The sequence below is a fragment of the Mastomys coucha genome, unplaced genomic scaffold, assembly GCF_008632895.1.
Source record: "Mastomys coucha isolate ucsf_1 unplaced genomic scaffold, UCSF_Mcou_1 pScaffold14, whole genome shotgun sequence".
NCBI classification, from domain to species: Eukaryota; Metazoa; Chordata; class Mammalia; order Rodentia; family Muridae; genus Mastomys; species Mastomys coucha.
In genome coordinates this window covers 110370911-110384906 of record NW_022196896.1, presented here as the reverse complement: position 1 = coordinate 110384906, position 13996 = coordinate 110370911, and the positions used below count along the sequence as shown (strand labels likewise).

The following is a 13996-nucleotide window of genomic DNA, read 5'->3' as shown; positions in this document are numbered from 1 at the left end:
AAGAAAAGAAAAGAAAGGAAGAAAAAAAGAAAGGAAAGAAAGAAAAAAGGAAAAATGGAAGAGCCCCCTCCCCCCGCACTCCCCCAACCCTGCACACACACCTAAGATTTCTGTATATTTCCTATGGTAGCAAATGTGCACAGCATTGCACAGAATCTCAGCCAAGGCGATAAACTTCAACCGGCCACAAGAGTGTGCCTGTGAGGAGCCCGCAGATTTTTTTTCCCCCTGCCAAACCAGAATTAGCCGGTATAGGAATATACCAACGCGGAGATCTGAAATTGCACGGATTGGAAGAAAGCTCTGGGTAGGCTCGGATCCTTCCAAACGCACCCTTTTTAAAGGCTCCGGGAAGGAAGCGTCGAGCCTTAGACTCCAGAAGGTTCACCTGGCCAGACAGTGAACAGAGGGCGAGTCCGGGAGCCCCCGCACGGAGCGCACGGAGCGAGGCGAAGAGCCGAGCTCCCGGCGCGGCATCTTCAGGATGCAGGTCGACATTACCACCAATCCCCATGCCCAGCGACCCTGGGTTCTCCGAACGGACCTGCGAGTTCACAGGTCGAGACTGGGAGCCGAGTGATACCGTAGCCTCTCGGGCTGCGTGCAGTGAGTACCCTGGGCTGTGTTGAGTGGCGGCCGGGGGCTATCGTAGGGTTGGAGTATCTCCAAGCCGGCGGATACTGGTGGATACCGGTCTATACCGATGGTTGCGGCTCTTCCTGGGACCCTTGCGAGCTGAGAGCCGGGGACAGGGTATGAGAAGAGAGGGGCCTGGGCAGGGCGGCGGTGCTCCCTTGTCCCCGAGCCGCGGGCGGGGATGCGCGCGGTCCAGGGTGGCGCGCGCCCCCAGGGCAACAGAGCGCGCGTCGCCCCCGCGCCCGGCCTCGCGCTCGGGTGCTTTCGAGGCTCCCAGTTCACGACTTGAATGAAGTAGGCAGGGATGGGGCTACGGTTAGTGACCTCCGAGGGACCGGATGTCTGTGTCGGGGTCCTCTGTTGGGGATGGAGGATCGGAGGGTGCCGCATCACGCGCGGCTGGACCAGGGCGACGAATGCTGAGCCCCCGGGAGCCGCTCGAATCCAGCATCTCCAGAGAGGAAAGGGGGACAGTGAGGACCCAGCACAGCCATTAAAGGGCAGAAGCTGCCAGGGCTTGAGGAGGTTTTATGAGCTCAACTCTGCTTACCAATTAAGCCCTTTCTTCCTGCGGAAAAGTTGGTTCTGGCTTAGGCTCATTAGCAAGGATGGCTGGGGATGCTTATAAGGAATTAGAAAGACTCCCTTTCGCCTTGTCAATGGAGAGAGGGGAAGAGGGCAACGGGGTGGGGGTGGGAGAGTAGTGCGAAGAAGAAACTGAGACTGGCCATACGTTTGTTTATATTGGGACTTCACAGGGCACCCATTAAGCAGCTGGCTCACTTTCAGAGTTTCATGGATGTACCTCCGTTGGTAGGGTGCCTGCCTAGCATGCATGAGGTTCTGGGTTCAATTCCCCCAGCACTGCCTAAATCCAGCACTGTAATACAACACCCTTCCTCGCATTTAGGGGTGGGACGGCGAGTTCAAGGTCATCCTCCAAGTCTGAACCCATCATAAGCTACGTGAGACCCTGTCAGACAAACAGATAGATGTCTCAGTTGTCTTATCTGTAAAATGGGGTCGTTTAGGACCTTAATACCAACTGGCCAAGACCATCGTGGCAAAAGCCGCCAAGCACAGCCCTGACCCATTGGAGGCTTTATTCTCTTATTCCCGCCCCTACCCCCTAACACAACATGAAGCTAGCTGGGGTTCACTGTCCAGTTGCTTCGCTTGCTGCCCTCCTCTTCAGCTCTGCAGCCTCATGGTCTCGAGAGCGCCCTCTACCGGCCTGAAAATCCCTGAGTTCAGCTGAAGAACTCGTTAGCTCTGACCAGTTTGGAAAGAGATTGCAATTTTAGTTGTAAGTTGTCACACACCACCCCAACCCCCGTCTTGCTTCTCATTATAATTAGTTTATCGAATGCGACATGGCGATAGACCAATTAAAAATGAATAACTTGCCTGTAAAAAAAAATCATCCCATGACAGAACTGTAAAAAAAAAAAAAAAGTTAATTATATTTTAGTCTATAATACTCTCCAGAAAAAGCTGACATTTCCATTTTCCGTTACTCCGTTAGGTAGCTACATTTCGACATTTGTCACTTCAGTGCCACCCTTCCCTTATTTATGATTTTCATTTTTTATTTACTTTACAAAGTTTTAAAGGCTCTCACAGTTTTTACATGCGTATATGTATGTGCCTACTTGTCCATGTGTGCACCGCGTTCCTCTGAGGCCAGAAGGTACCAGAAGGTCCTCAGACAGTTGTGAGCTACCCTATGTGGGTGTCGGGAAGTAAATACCAGTCCTCTGTACAAGGCACAAGTACTCAGACCTAAGCCGTCTCTCCAGCCTCCTTTTTAAAAAAATTATATATTTTATATGTGTGAGCGTTTTGCCCACATGAATATTTGCACAGTGTAAGTATGCAGAGTCAGAGGGACCAGAAAAGAAGACCAGGATAAATATCAAGACACATCCATCGCATTTTTATCAAGAACCCATTTCCAAGACAACTAACCCACTCTGGGGATGGTGACCTTGATCCATTCCTGAAGTTAGAGCCCTTGTGACATACACCTTCTAAAGGGTCCACTTTTACTATGGTTACAGTGGCAGTTAGGTTTCAGTATGACCCGTGGAGGAAATAGTCAAATCATATCAGAGTAAACACTTGTTCAGTAGACTTCTGTTTTAGTGACCTAGGTAGATAATGAATTGTGAAATCAAGGAATGATTGCTTTTAGAAAGATACAAGTATAAAATGCAAATACTTGTTTTTCTTTTGTTTGTTTTGGGGTTTTGTTGTTCTCTCTCTCTCTCTCTCTCTCTCTCTCTCTCTCTCTCTCTCTCTCTCTGTGTGTGTGTGTGTGTGTGTGTTTCTTAAAAAGAGGCCTCTTGAGGCCCAGGTTGTCCTCAAACTTGCTATAGAGCTGAGGCTGACCTTGAACTCCTGATCCTTCTGCTTCCACCTCTCACATGCTAGCGTTACCAGCACACACCACAATAGTGTTTTGTTTCCCCTGGTTTTATTTGTTTTAAAACAGGGTTTTGCTACATAGTCCTGCCTGGACCAGTACTCACTGTGTACCCCAGGCTGGTCTCAAATTCCCAGCAGTCCTCCTGTCTCAGCCTACCATTTTCTGTAATTACAGGCATGCTCCTCCATACCTTTTAATATGCTCTTTAGGAAGAAGTCAGATGAACCCCTGAGAGTCTTAGTAAGCTATGCAGCCCACCTGCATTCTGAGGCATCTCCATGCAGTACTATCTTCTGCACTCTGAGGCATCTCCATGCAGTATTATCTTCTGCATTCTGAGGCATCTCCATGCAGTACTATCTTCTGCATTCTGAGGCATCTCCATGCATCTCCATGCAGTACTATCTTCTGCATTCTGAGGCATCTCCATGCAGTACTATCTTCTGCATCCATACTTGGCCTCTTGCACACAGCTGTCCATTACATGCTAATACATTTATTTATGATCAAATAAACTGAAATGCCCAGAGTAATTAGATGGCAACCACATCTTTTAACCCATAAAATAAATAATTCAGTAAGAATATAGAATTCTTAGCATTGCCACAAAAAAAGTACTTAATAGTTTAAGCACTTTTCTGTGGATTCAAAAACCCGTTTTCTTTTGTGTATGTTCATGTACGTGTGTGTAGGTGTGTGCACAGTTGGTCATGGAGATCAAAAAAATCAACGTCCAGTGCTTTCCTTAATTGCTCTCTACCTTTTTTACTTCTTATGTTTTTAGGGTTTTTGATTATTATTAAAAGCAAGATTTATCCTGTATATATGTGGGTGGGTCTGAATGTCTGTGTGTACTGTGTACATGCAGTACCTGCAGAAGCCAGAGGGAGGCACTGGAGTTACAGACAGTTGTGAGCCTTATGACGTGGGTCCTGCGAACTGAACCTGGATCCTCTGGAAGAACGGCCAGTGCTCTTAACCACTGAGCCATCTGTCCAACCCATGGCTTTCCTTCTTTTCTTTTTTTTTTTTCTTCCTTCCTTTTTTTTTTTTTTGGTTTTTCGAGTCAGAAATCCACCCACCTCTGCCTCCCAAGTGCTGGGATTAAAGGCGTGCACCACCACTTCCTAGCTTTTTTTGGTTTTTCGACACAGGGTTTCTCTGTGTAGCCCTGGCTATCCTGGAACTCACTCTGTAGACCAGGCTGGCCTCGAACTCAGAATCTGCCTGCTTCTGCCTCCCAAGTGCTGGAATTAAAGGCGTGCACCACCACCGCCCAGCCATGGCTTTCCTTCTTATATTTTGATTTTTGTGGTGTTGGCAGTCGAACCCAGAGCTTCACTCACACCAAGTCAGTGCACATCCACTGAACCACATCCCTTCTTCTGTTCTAAAAGAAATAAAAGTAGATTTCAGTTCCAAAGGTCGTAGTCAAAGCAAGTGAAACTGAAAATGCCACACTCCAAAGCAGCCCCTCCCCACCCTCCCCTCCCTCTCCACTCTCACCTCCCTCTCCACTCTCCCCTCCCTCACCTCACTTCCCTCACTCCCCTCCCTCACCTCCCTCACCTCCCTCACCTCCTCACCTCTTCACCTCACTCCCCACTGCCCCACCTCTCTTTTTCACTGTTATTTGTTTTGTTTTGTTTTGAGACCGGGTTTTTCTGTAGCCTTTGCTGTTCTGGAGCTCACTTTGTAGGCCAGGCTGGCCTTGAACTCACAGAGATCTTCCTGTGTCTGCCTCCTGAATGCTGAGATTAAAGGCACGTGCCACCACGCCTGGCGTTCTTTCTCACTATTTTAAACAGAAATAAAATCTTCACACAGACATGTAGGGTGCCATAGGCTGTGTAGTCACTCTGGTCCTTTGTCCCAACAACATCCTGGTACTGTTGCCCTCAGGAGCTCTTGGGCTATAGCCTCAGATCACTCTGAGGGGCGCTCCCACAGCTCAGACTCTTAAGAGCTTCCTCCTCAAATAACATGGAAGTCAGGGCTATTTGTATGTGAAATCAAGCTAAGAGGTCTCTGAAGTAACTGCCGGATAAGTTTACAATAAAGGATGGGGAGCATGATAAGGGGTCTTGGGGAGATAGTTTATGCAGTAAAGTCCTTGTTCTGTGGGCCAAGGATCTAAGTTCAACCCCTAGCCAAAATATAAAGCCCAGCATGGCAACATGTGCCTGTTAGCCTAGCATTAGCTCACTATTTGGTGAGAGATTCTGTCTCAAAGTGGTAAGGCAGAGAATAGAGGCAGGCACTCAATAGCCTGCTGTGAGCTCTGCATGCTCAAACGACCACATACTCACATCTGTGCACCATACACATTCCATGCACCCACAACAGCCAAACATGACAGCACATGTTTACGATCCCAGCTCTCAGGGTGATAGACAGACAGGTGGGCTCCTACTGAATGTGTGGGTTCCAGGCCAGTAAGAGATCTTAAAAACCAAGATGGCCAGCTCCAGAGGAACAACATCTGAGGTTATCCTCCATATTAGTTAGCATCCAAATGCATTCGCACACATGTGCATGGACACCTACACACTTCGTATACAACTGAACACACATATGTTCTCATGCACGCACACACATACACAAGTGAGCAACAAAGACAAGCAAATTTGAAGCACTCATGCCATAACATGAGAAAACAGAGAGCTGCTTAGAACTTAGGCCAGAGGAGGGTTATTAAGATTTTTGTCTAGAATTGCTGGTATTCAGTGTCAATAAATTAAATCAACTCATAGTCATTTGGTATTAAATTAGTTTAGTCGGTGTCCATATCTGATCTTTCTGTACTATGTTCCACCTATACAGGCTTTGGGGTAGCAGGCACCCCTAACATGTCCTGGCTTCTAGCCTGCCATGCTGCCACTTGACTTAAGGAATGACCCAGCAGTCGTTTCCACTAGTAGGCAACAGTTGCTTCTGTTATCCGGACCATTTTTAGGCCCCTTTACAATCTCCATACTCTCCATTCTTAGGCAGTGAGCTAACTCCGTAGTTCACCAAAGACTTTAACTATAGGGTCCACTTGCCATCCCCACCACTTGCCCTCTTGGCTCTCTGCCCAGGCCCTCCTTCCCCAGGCTCAGAGGACAGATCTTTCTTATGGAGACTGGTCTGTCGTAACCCATCACAATCAGGATGCCTGCTCTCCCTCTCTCCATCTCTTTCTCCCTCCTTTCTTCCGTGTCTCTCCCTACTCTCTCCCGTCACTTCTTTAAGTTTATAATACCCGTGAGGTGATCGTGAAGACAGACTTTAAAGGGATCTGGAAGAAGGCAAAGCATGTCCCAGATGCGCCGTATCAAACACTACTCTGCTCTAACTGAGCATCATTTGACCCTGAAGCGACTTTGGTCACAGTGGGAGGAAGAGTTGTTCAAAAAAACGAGGAAGGTGTTGTTCGTTTCTATGTGTAATTAAATTATTTACTGTGTGTGTTTCAGAAAACCTTAGAAAATGTATGCGAGTCATGAAGATATCGGGTATGACCTTGAAGATGATAGAAAGGCTAAGAATAAGAAGACGCTGAAGCCCCACCCGGATATCGATGGCGGGTGGGCCTGGATGATGGTCCTCTCTTCCTTTTTTGTTCACATCCTCATCATGGGCTCCCAGATGGCCCTAGGGGTCCTCAACGTGGAGTGGCTTGAGGAGTTCCACCAGAGCCGTGGTCTAACCGCCTGGGTCAGCTCCCTGAGCATGGGCATCACCTTGATCGTGGGTACGTATGTAGGTTTGCTGACACCTGTTCTGAGACTGGATGGTTCTAAGATGATGGTCCCTGTTGTAAATAGGCGTCACATTCCTGAAACATTAGGTATCGGTATCAGTGGCATCACCAACGTTTAAAGTTGAAGTATTCAGAGCACAAAATTTATGTGTGTGTATGTGTTGTTTATGTGTATGTTTCATGACTTGTGTGGATGTGTGTGTGTGTGTGTGTGTGTGTGTGTGTGTGTTTCATGGCACTTGTGTAGATGTGTGTGTGTGTATGTGTGTGTATGTGTTTCATGGCACTTGTGTAAATGTGTGTATATGTATGTGTTTCATGGCACTTGTGTAAATGTATGTATATGTATGTGTTTCATGGCACTTGTGTAAATGTGTGTGTGTGTTTCATGGCACTTGTGTAGATGTATATGTGTGTGTTTCATGACACTTGTGTAGATGTGTGTGTGTGATTCATGGCACTTGTGTAGATGTGTGTGTGCACGTGCACATGTGTGTTTCATGGCACTTGTGTAGATGTATATGTGTGTGTTTCATGGCACTTGTGTAGATGTGTGTGTGTGTTTCATGGTACTTGTATAGATGTGTGTGTGCACGTGCACACGTGTGTTTCATGGCACTTGTCTAGATCAGAGGACCACTTGCAGAAGCTGACTCTCTCCTTCCATCTCAGTCCTGGGGTGAAGCTCAGGTTGCCAGGTTTGTCGCTGAGAGCCTCTACCTGCTGAGACATCTCACTGTCCCCCACACTGATCCTAACTGATGACTCATCCCTCTGCTCATCTAACATTGTTGTTGGGATTGGCCTTCGCTCAGTGCTTTCTTAGAGACTACATTTCTGTTGTTTCTAAACAAGGTTTCATGTAGCCCAGGCTGGCCTTAAACTTAGCACATAATCAAGATTGAATATCCCATGTCCCTGTTCGCTTTCTACACCTATGAATGGTGTTTTGGCATTGTTGGGAGCCGGAGCCAGGGCCTCACACATGCTAAGCAAACAGCCTACCCCAGCACTGCACTGGCCTGCCAATCAAGATGAGCCAGGACTGGCTACTTTTCTGTTGCTGTAATAAAACACCAGGATCAAGAGTATCTCCTGGAAGAAAGAGTTTATTTTGAATTACAGTTCCAGAGGGATAAGAGTCCATCATTGCGGGTCACCAGCGGGGATGGTAGCAGGAACAAGGAGCTGGGAGATCTCTATTCACATATCAGAAGCAGGGAGAGCAAGCTGGAAGTGCACTGAGGCTATACACCCTCCTAGCCCACCCCCAGTGATGGACTTCCTCCACCTCCTAAAGATTCTAGAACTTCCCACATAGCCCCACCTACCAGGGATGAAGTGTACAAACACAGGAGCCTCAGGGGAAATGTCCCACTCAAGCCATCACACAGTGAGATTAGGATTTCAAAGCCAACCTCGGCTGTATAGTGAGTTCCATGAGCACATGAGAACTGAGGACACAAATACGTGTGTGAGAAGATTCTTGATAAATGTCTATGGAATGACTGACTCCTTCAGTTCTTCATGGATCTTACAGACTGGGCTGGAGGAATAGCTCAGTGCTCTTCCAGAGGACCAGGGTTCAGTTCCCAGCACCCACATGGCAGCTTACAATCATCTGATCCCAAACAGGAATCATAGAGAAAGGACTAGGTCTAGGTCCTATTGTTCCTCTTGTGCTGTTCTGGAACTCACGATGCAGCTGGAGACTGGCTTTGAACTCCTAATCCTCCTGTCCTGTGGTGGTTGGAGTATGAGGCAAGTGTTCTTTATTAGCAAGTGGGGGGAGGGAGAGGAAGAGAGACACAGAGAAAGAGTGAGGGAGAGGATGTGTGTGTTAGAGGGAAAGAGAGAGGAGGGAGAGAGAGAGAGACACACACACACACACAGAAAGAGAAAGAGAGAGAGAGAGAGAGAGAGGAGGAAAGGGAGGGAGAGAAAGGAGGGAGAGAGAGACAGAGAGGAGGGGGAAGGAGAAAAGGAAGGGGAGGGAAGGCAGGAGAGAGAGGAGGGAGAGGGAGGGAGAGAGAAAAAGGGGAGGGAGAAAGGGAGGGAGGAGAGGGAGAGAGAGAGAGAGAGGAAGAAGGGAGGGAGGGAGAGAGAGAGAAAGACTGACACTGACTTATGGATATTAGGTGTTTTCATTTTGCCAGAATGTTATTTAGGAGTTCCTGCCCCGTTGCCTTAAATGTAGTTAAATCCTAACTATAGAGGACTTACAGTATTTATCATTTGCAAAGTGTGAATGCCCGGAGCCCCAGCAAGCAGTAGTCACTTACCTAGAAAGCCAGGCAGATATCAACTCACCGTCAGCTGTTGTACACTTAATTAATGCTCCGGTCAGGACAGCAGCTTACCTTACCCCTTCTGTCTGGCTTGTGAAACCCCCTTCAGCTAGGAATACTCACGCCAACTTGTGGCTTTCCTTTCTTTTTATTTTTCTCAAATGTCTTAGGATATTTCATAAGCTTGCATATCAGAAAAGCTTGCCTCTGAATCCTGTCTGTTACATGGGAAACAGTGCATTGTGGCTTGCCAGTTTTCCATATCTCAAAGGGCTGTCAGTAGCAAAGCCATGAGTCACACAGGTTCCAATTTGGGTCACTTGGTCCCCTAACTACAGATGATTGAGTCAAGTATGAATATATAAGAGTTAAAATGTAGGGCTAGAGGCATGGCTCTATGGTTAAGAGCACTGGCTGCTCTTCTAGAGGACCCATATTTGATTTTATTCTTTAATGTATGTAGAGACATACCTTCAATCTTACGGTATCTGTTACTTCCAAGAATTCTCTCTCCAGGACAGCTAGGGCTATGCAGAGAAACCCTGTCTCGAAAAACCAAAAAAAAAAAAAAAAAAAAAAAAAAAAAAAAGAATTCTCTCAGATGTCCATACCAATGGTCTGACTTTGTATGTTATTTATGTAATATACATATTTAATATATAGCAGGTGCTATATAAGTATATTTAATATGTAGTGTCTGTCATAAGAAGTTAACTGATTTGGTGTCATTAATGTCAGAACTTATTAAATAAATCTTTATATGCAAGTTTAAAGCTATGCACTTCCAGACAAGGGGCTGAAGAAATGGCTCCGAGCTTAAGAACATGTGCTGCTCTTGCAGGGGATCTGGGTTCAGTTCCCAGCACCCATTTATGGTGGCTCACAACTGCCCTAACTCCAGCTCCAGGAGTATCTGACACTTCTGGCCTTCACAGGCACCTGCGCTCATGTGCACACACCCAAACACAGACACACGTAGCTAAAAAAAAAAACAAATGAATGAAGCCAGAGTGATGTCAGTGGTTAAGACCATCGGCTGCTCTTACAGAGGACCTGGGTTCAATTCCCAGCATCCACAAGTCCCTCATAATCTAAAACTCAAGTTCTAGGGCATCTGATGCCCTCTGCTGAACTCTGCAGGCAACTGGCATGTGCACAGTGCACATACATACATGCAGGCAAAACACTCATACCCATAAAATAAATGCACTTTTAAAATGAATAAAATAAATGTTGCCAGCTGTCCCAGTGCACACCTGTAATCTGAGCACTTGGGAGGATCTTTGGTGAGTTCCAGGCCAGCCTGGTCTACATAGCAAGCTCCAGGCCAGCTGTGGCTACATAGTGAATAAATAAATAGGAAAAGCAAAACTCTTTAAATACATACACACAAAGCAGTCAAGGCTGGGCTGTAGCTGAATGGTAGATGAATGGTAGAACACTTCCCCGGGACAACGCTCTGTCTTCACTGTTGGCTTGACAGATTTTGGACTCAGACCTCTGGGGGAGTTTCTGAGGGAGAGTCTGGGTTGATTTCACTAAGGGGGTTAAGATCCACCTTAAACCTGAGTGGCACCGATTCTGGGACTGGAGGAAGCTGGCTGAGCCCCAGTATTGTTTCTCTCTACTTCCTGATGACAGACACAATGTGACCAGGCAGTATAATGGGAGCATGTGACCTTGATAAACCAAGTCTTCTAACCCAAGCCCGAACCACCCTTCCCTTAAATTGTTTTTATCAGGATTGGCCACAGTGGGACAAAAGTAACTAATGCGACAGGGGTGTGGGAGGCATCGGTTCCTTCTCTGGCCTAGAAGAGAGAGGACCTCACAGGGAAAGTCTTAAGAGCTCAATTATTTTACTTGTGATTGCGTGTGGATGTATCACGAGTATACATCTGAGTGTGTGTATGAGTGTGGGCCCCAGCCTGTGTGTAGAAGTCAGAGGACAGCTTTCAGGAGGTGGCTTCTCCTTCTGTTGTAAACTCTAGGAATTGAACTCAGGTCACCAAGCTTGTATAGCAAGCCTTTTTTTTTTTTTTAAACCCACTGAACCATCTCTCCAGCCCTTAAATTTGTTATTAAGTCAAAAAGCCCCACCCAAGTGCAACACTCAATAACTATATAAAGTGGTGGCAACCGTCCTTGATCTCTACACAGTGTCAAAAATGCACATCCTGGGAGCTGGGATGCAGTTTGGCTGTAGTGTGCCTGCTTAGTGTGCATGGAACCCAACCCTAGTAAACTGAGCATGGTGGCACAAGCCTGTAGTCCCAGCATTTGGGAGGTAGAGGCAGGAGGATCAGATGTGCAAGGTCATCCTTGGTTCCATGGGCAAATTGAGCTAGGCTGCATGAAACCAAAAACATTGCAACCAAGTGGTCTCAGAGGAGGCCTAGAAGAGAATGCAGGGCCTGAGTGTATTGAAGACGGCAAGTCGGCAAGTCCTTTTAAGTGTTGCTTGCATTTGGGTGCTCTGTGATAGACTGTAGGAGCCCTTGTGCGAATCCTTTTTGAGTTTTTTGTTTTTTGTTTTTTGTTTTTTTTTTTAGAACTGGAGTCAAAACTTCTGATGGGGGACTCTGTGAGATGGTTCAGTGGGCACTTGCTACCAAGCATGGCACCCTGAGTTCCATCCCCAAACCTATATGGTAGGAGAGAATGGACTCCCCTAAGTCATTCTCCAACCTCCGTTCTGTGGCACATTCACCCACGCAGACATGCCCACACTACATAAGTAAATGTAGTAACTGAAACTTAACCTCGTCTGCATATAGAAGCTAGGTGACCAGGAAGAAGACAGGAGGCAAGGGTAGAAGTTGCTACCAACCTGAGAGGGTGTGAGCAAGCCACGGGGCCAGCCATCACATGGTCTCAGTTGGTTGGGGATAGGAGGAGATAGTGTGTGATTTCTCTGACTCTCTTCTTCTTGTTCTCCTCCTCTTCCTCCTCCTCCTTCTCCTCTTCTTTTTCTTCCTCCTTCTCCTCCTCCTTCTTCTTCCTTCCTTCCCCCTCCCTCCTCCTCCACCTTCTTCTCTTTTAGTTTCAAGACAGGGTTTCTCTGTGTAGTCCTGGCCATCCTGGAACTCACTCTGTAGACCAGGTTAGCCTAAAACTCACAGAGAGCCTCTATCTCCCGAGTGCTGGCATTAAAGGCGTACACCACCACTGCCGGGCTGATTTCTCTTATTTTCAAGTGTTTGCTTATTTCACACATTTTCAAACTTTGTGTAAGGCTGAGAAGATGAGAAGACCCAAAAGGCTGGGTCCTTTCAGACCTCTAGCCACGGGCTTCTGGTGTAGGCAGAATGAACCTGATGACCTGTTGCCAGTCTAGAACTTTGTGTTCTCTGAGGAGATCATGTGTGTCTGCAAGGTTTTTATACTTTAAGATTGTTGGGGACACACAGGTCCTTGCGCCCTCGGATTCTAGGGAAACTAGATGGTAATCACTCAGGGATGTCTCGTCAATAGAGAAAATAAAATACCTGCTTTCCATCCAGACAGCTGGGAGCGGATGTTAATAACCTGGCGAGCTTCTTGTCCTCTGTAGATATAAGCCACCCAGAATGACTACCCCAGACTCTCCCTCCCCAGACCTTTATCTTTAGCTCCTAGTCAATAGCACCCATCCTTAGGGGAGATATCATGTATATTCTATGGCCTGCTGACCTCTATGTTCTCTCTGTTAGAGACCGCAGCAGACCCTGGGCCTCTTAGCTGTAGAACCCATCTTCATGGTCACATGTACTTTGTAAAGGAGTTTCTGTGTAGTTACCTTAAACTATATTACACACCCAGAATCGGTGTCGCCTGGAAACCTCTATCTAAATTCTATTGTGTTTAAATATGCCTACAATAAGCCGCCTGGCATCAGACTCCCTGAAATTTGATCCAGGTTGATGAAGTCATTCTGAACCGAGTTTGCATCCTCACCTCCTTTCAGATTGCTGTCTGTCTTGACACCTGCAGGAACTCCCTCCCACCTCCACCCCCACCCCCTGCCATAAGATGTTTTGGGTTTGCCTACTTTATTAAATATTATATTATGTATTTTTATTGAGGGGTGCATGTGTGGAGGCCAGCAACCTGTAGGAGTTTGTTCTTCTCTTTCTACCATGTGGGTTCTGGGGTTTGAACTCAGGTTGGCAGCTTTGGCTACAAGCCCCGTTCCTGCTGAGCCATCTCGATAGTCCCAGTTTGGTCTCCTTTAAGCAGCCCTGGTGATGCTTTGCCCTTTATCTTCTCGTGGGGGGACCTAAGACAACAAGGAGCCTCTAGTCAGTGCCTTTTCCACTGCTCTGTGGCAGGACCTTTCATCGGCTTGTTCATTAACACCTGCGGGTGCCGCCAGACTGCAGTCATTGGAGGGCTGGTGAACTCCCTCGGCTGGGTGTTGAGCGCCTATGCAGCCAACGTGCAGTCTCTCTTTATTACCTTTGGAGTGGCAGCGGGTAAGCATGGTTTAAATTATTTTGTTTTGGTGTTTTGTGCATTTGGATGATGAATTTAACTGTGGAGAAAAATAGAGCCATCAAGGCATCTAGTGGATGGACTAGAGAGCCAGCTCAGAGCATTTGTTCTCGCAGAGAACTCAGGTTTCATTTCCAGCACTCACGAGGCAGCTCACATCCATGTGTAACTCCAGTTCCAAAGGATCTGGCTACCCTCTTCTGACCTGTACGGATGACACACACACACACACACACACACACACACACACACACACACACACGGTTTATGGTTTACATGCATGCATGAAGACAAAACATAAAAATCAAATAAGCAAATCTAAAAAAACATTTTTTAAAGATATTCCATTTTTTAAAGACATTCCATTTTTTAAAAGGACATTCCATTTCTGTCTTGAAAGTGTGTGTGTGTGTGTGTGTGTGTGTG

At 46.8% G+C, this 13996-nt stretch overlaps 1 protein-coding gene across 3 annotated transcripts in view; it reads left to right on the top strand.

Moving 5' to 3' along the window:
- The first annotated feature begins 179 nt into the window (after positions 1-179).
- Positions 180-13996, top strand: part of Slc16a14 (solute carrier family 16 member 14) — a 28461-nt gene continuing 14644 nt past the window's right edge. Inside the window, exons 1-3 of one of the 3 annotated variants that reach the window (XM_031368230.1) lie at positions 180-307; positions 6523-6800; positions 13408-13551. In XM_031368230.1, the coding sequence (XP_031224090.1) occupies positions 6536-6800; positions 13408-13551 (409 nt within the window). In that variant the 5' untranslated portion in view covers positions 180-307; positions 6523-6535. Of the gene's footprint in view, positions 607-6522; positions 6801-13407; positions 13552-13996 lie in introns of all 3 variants that reach the window. The other 2 variants (XM_031368229.1, XM_031368232.1) reach the window with 2 other exon arrangements.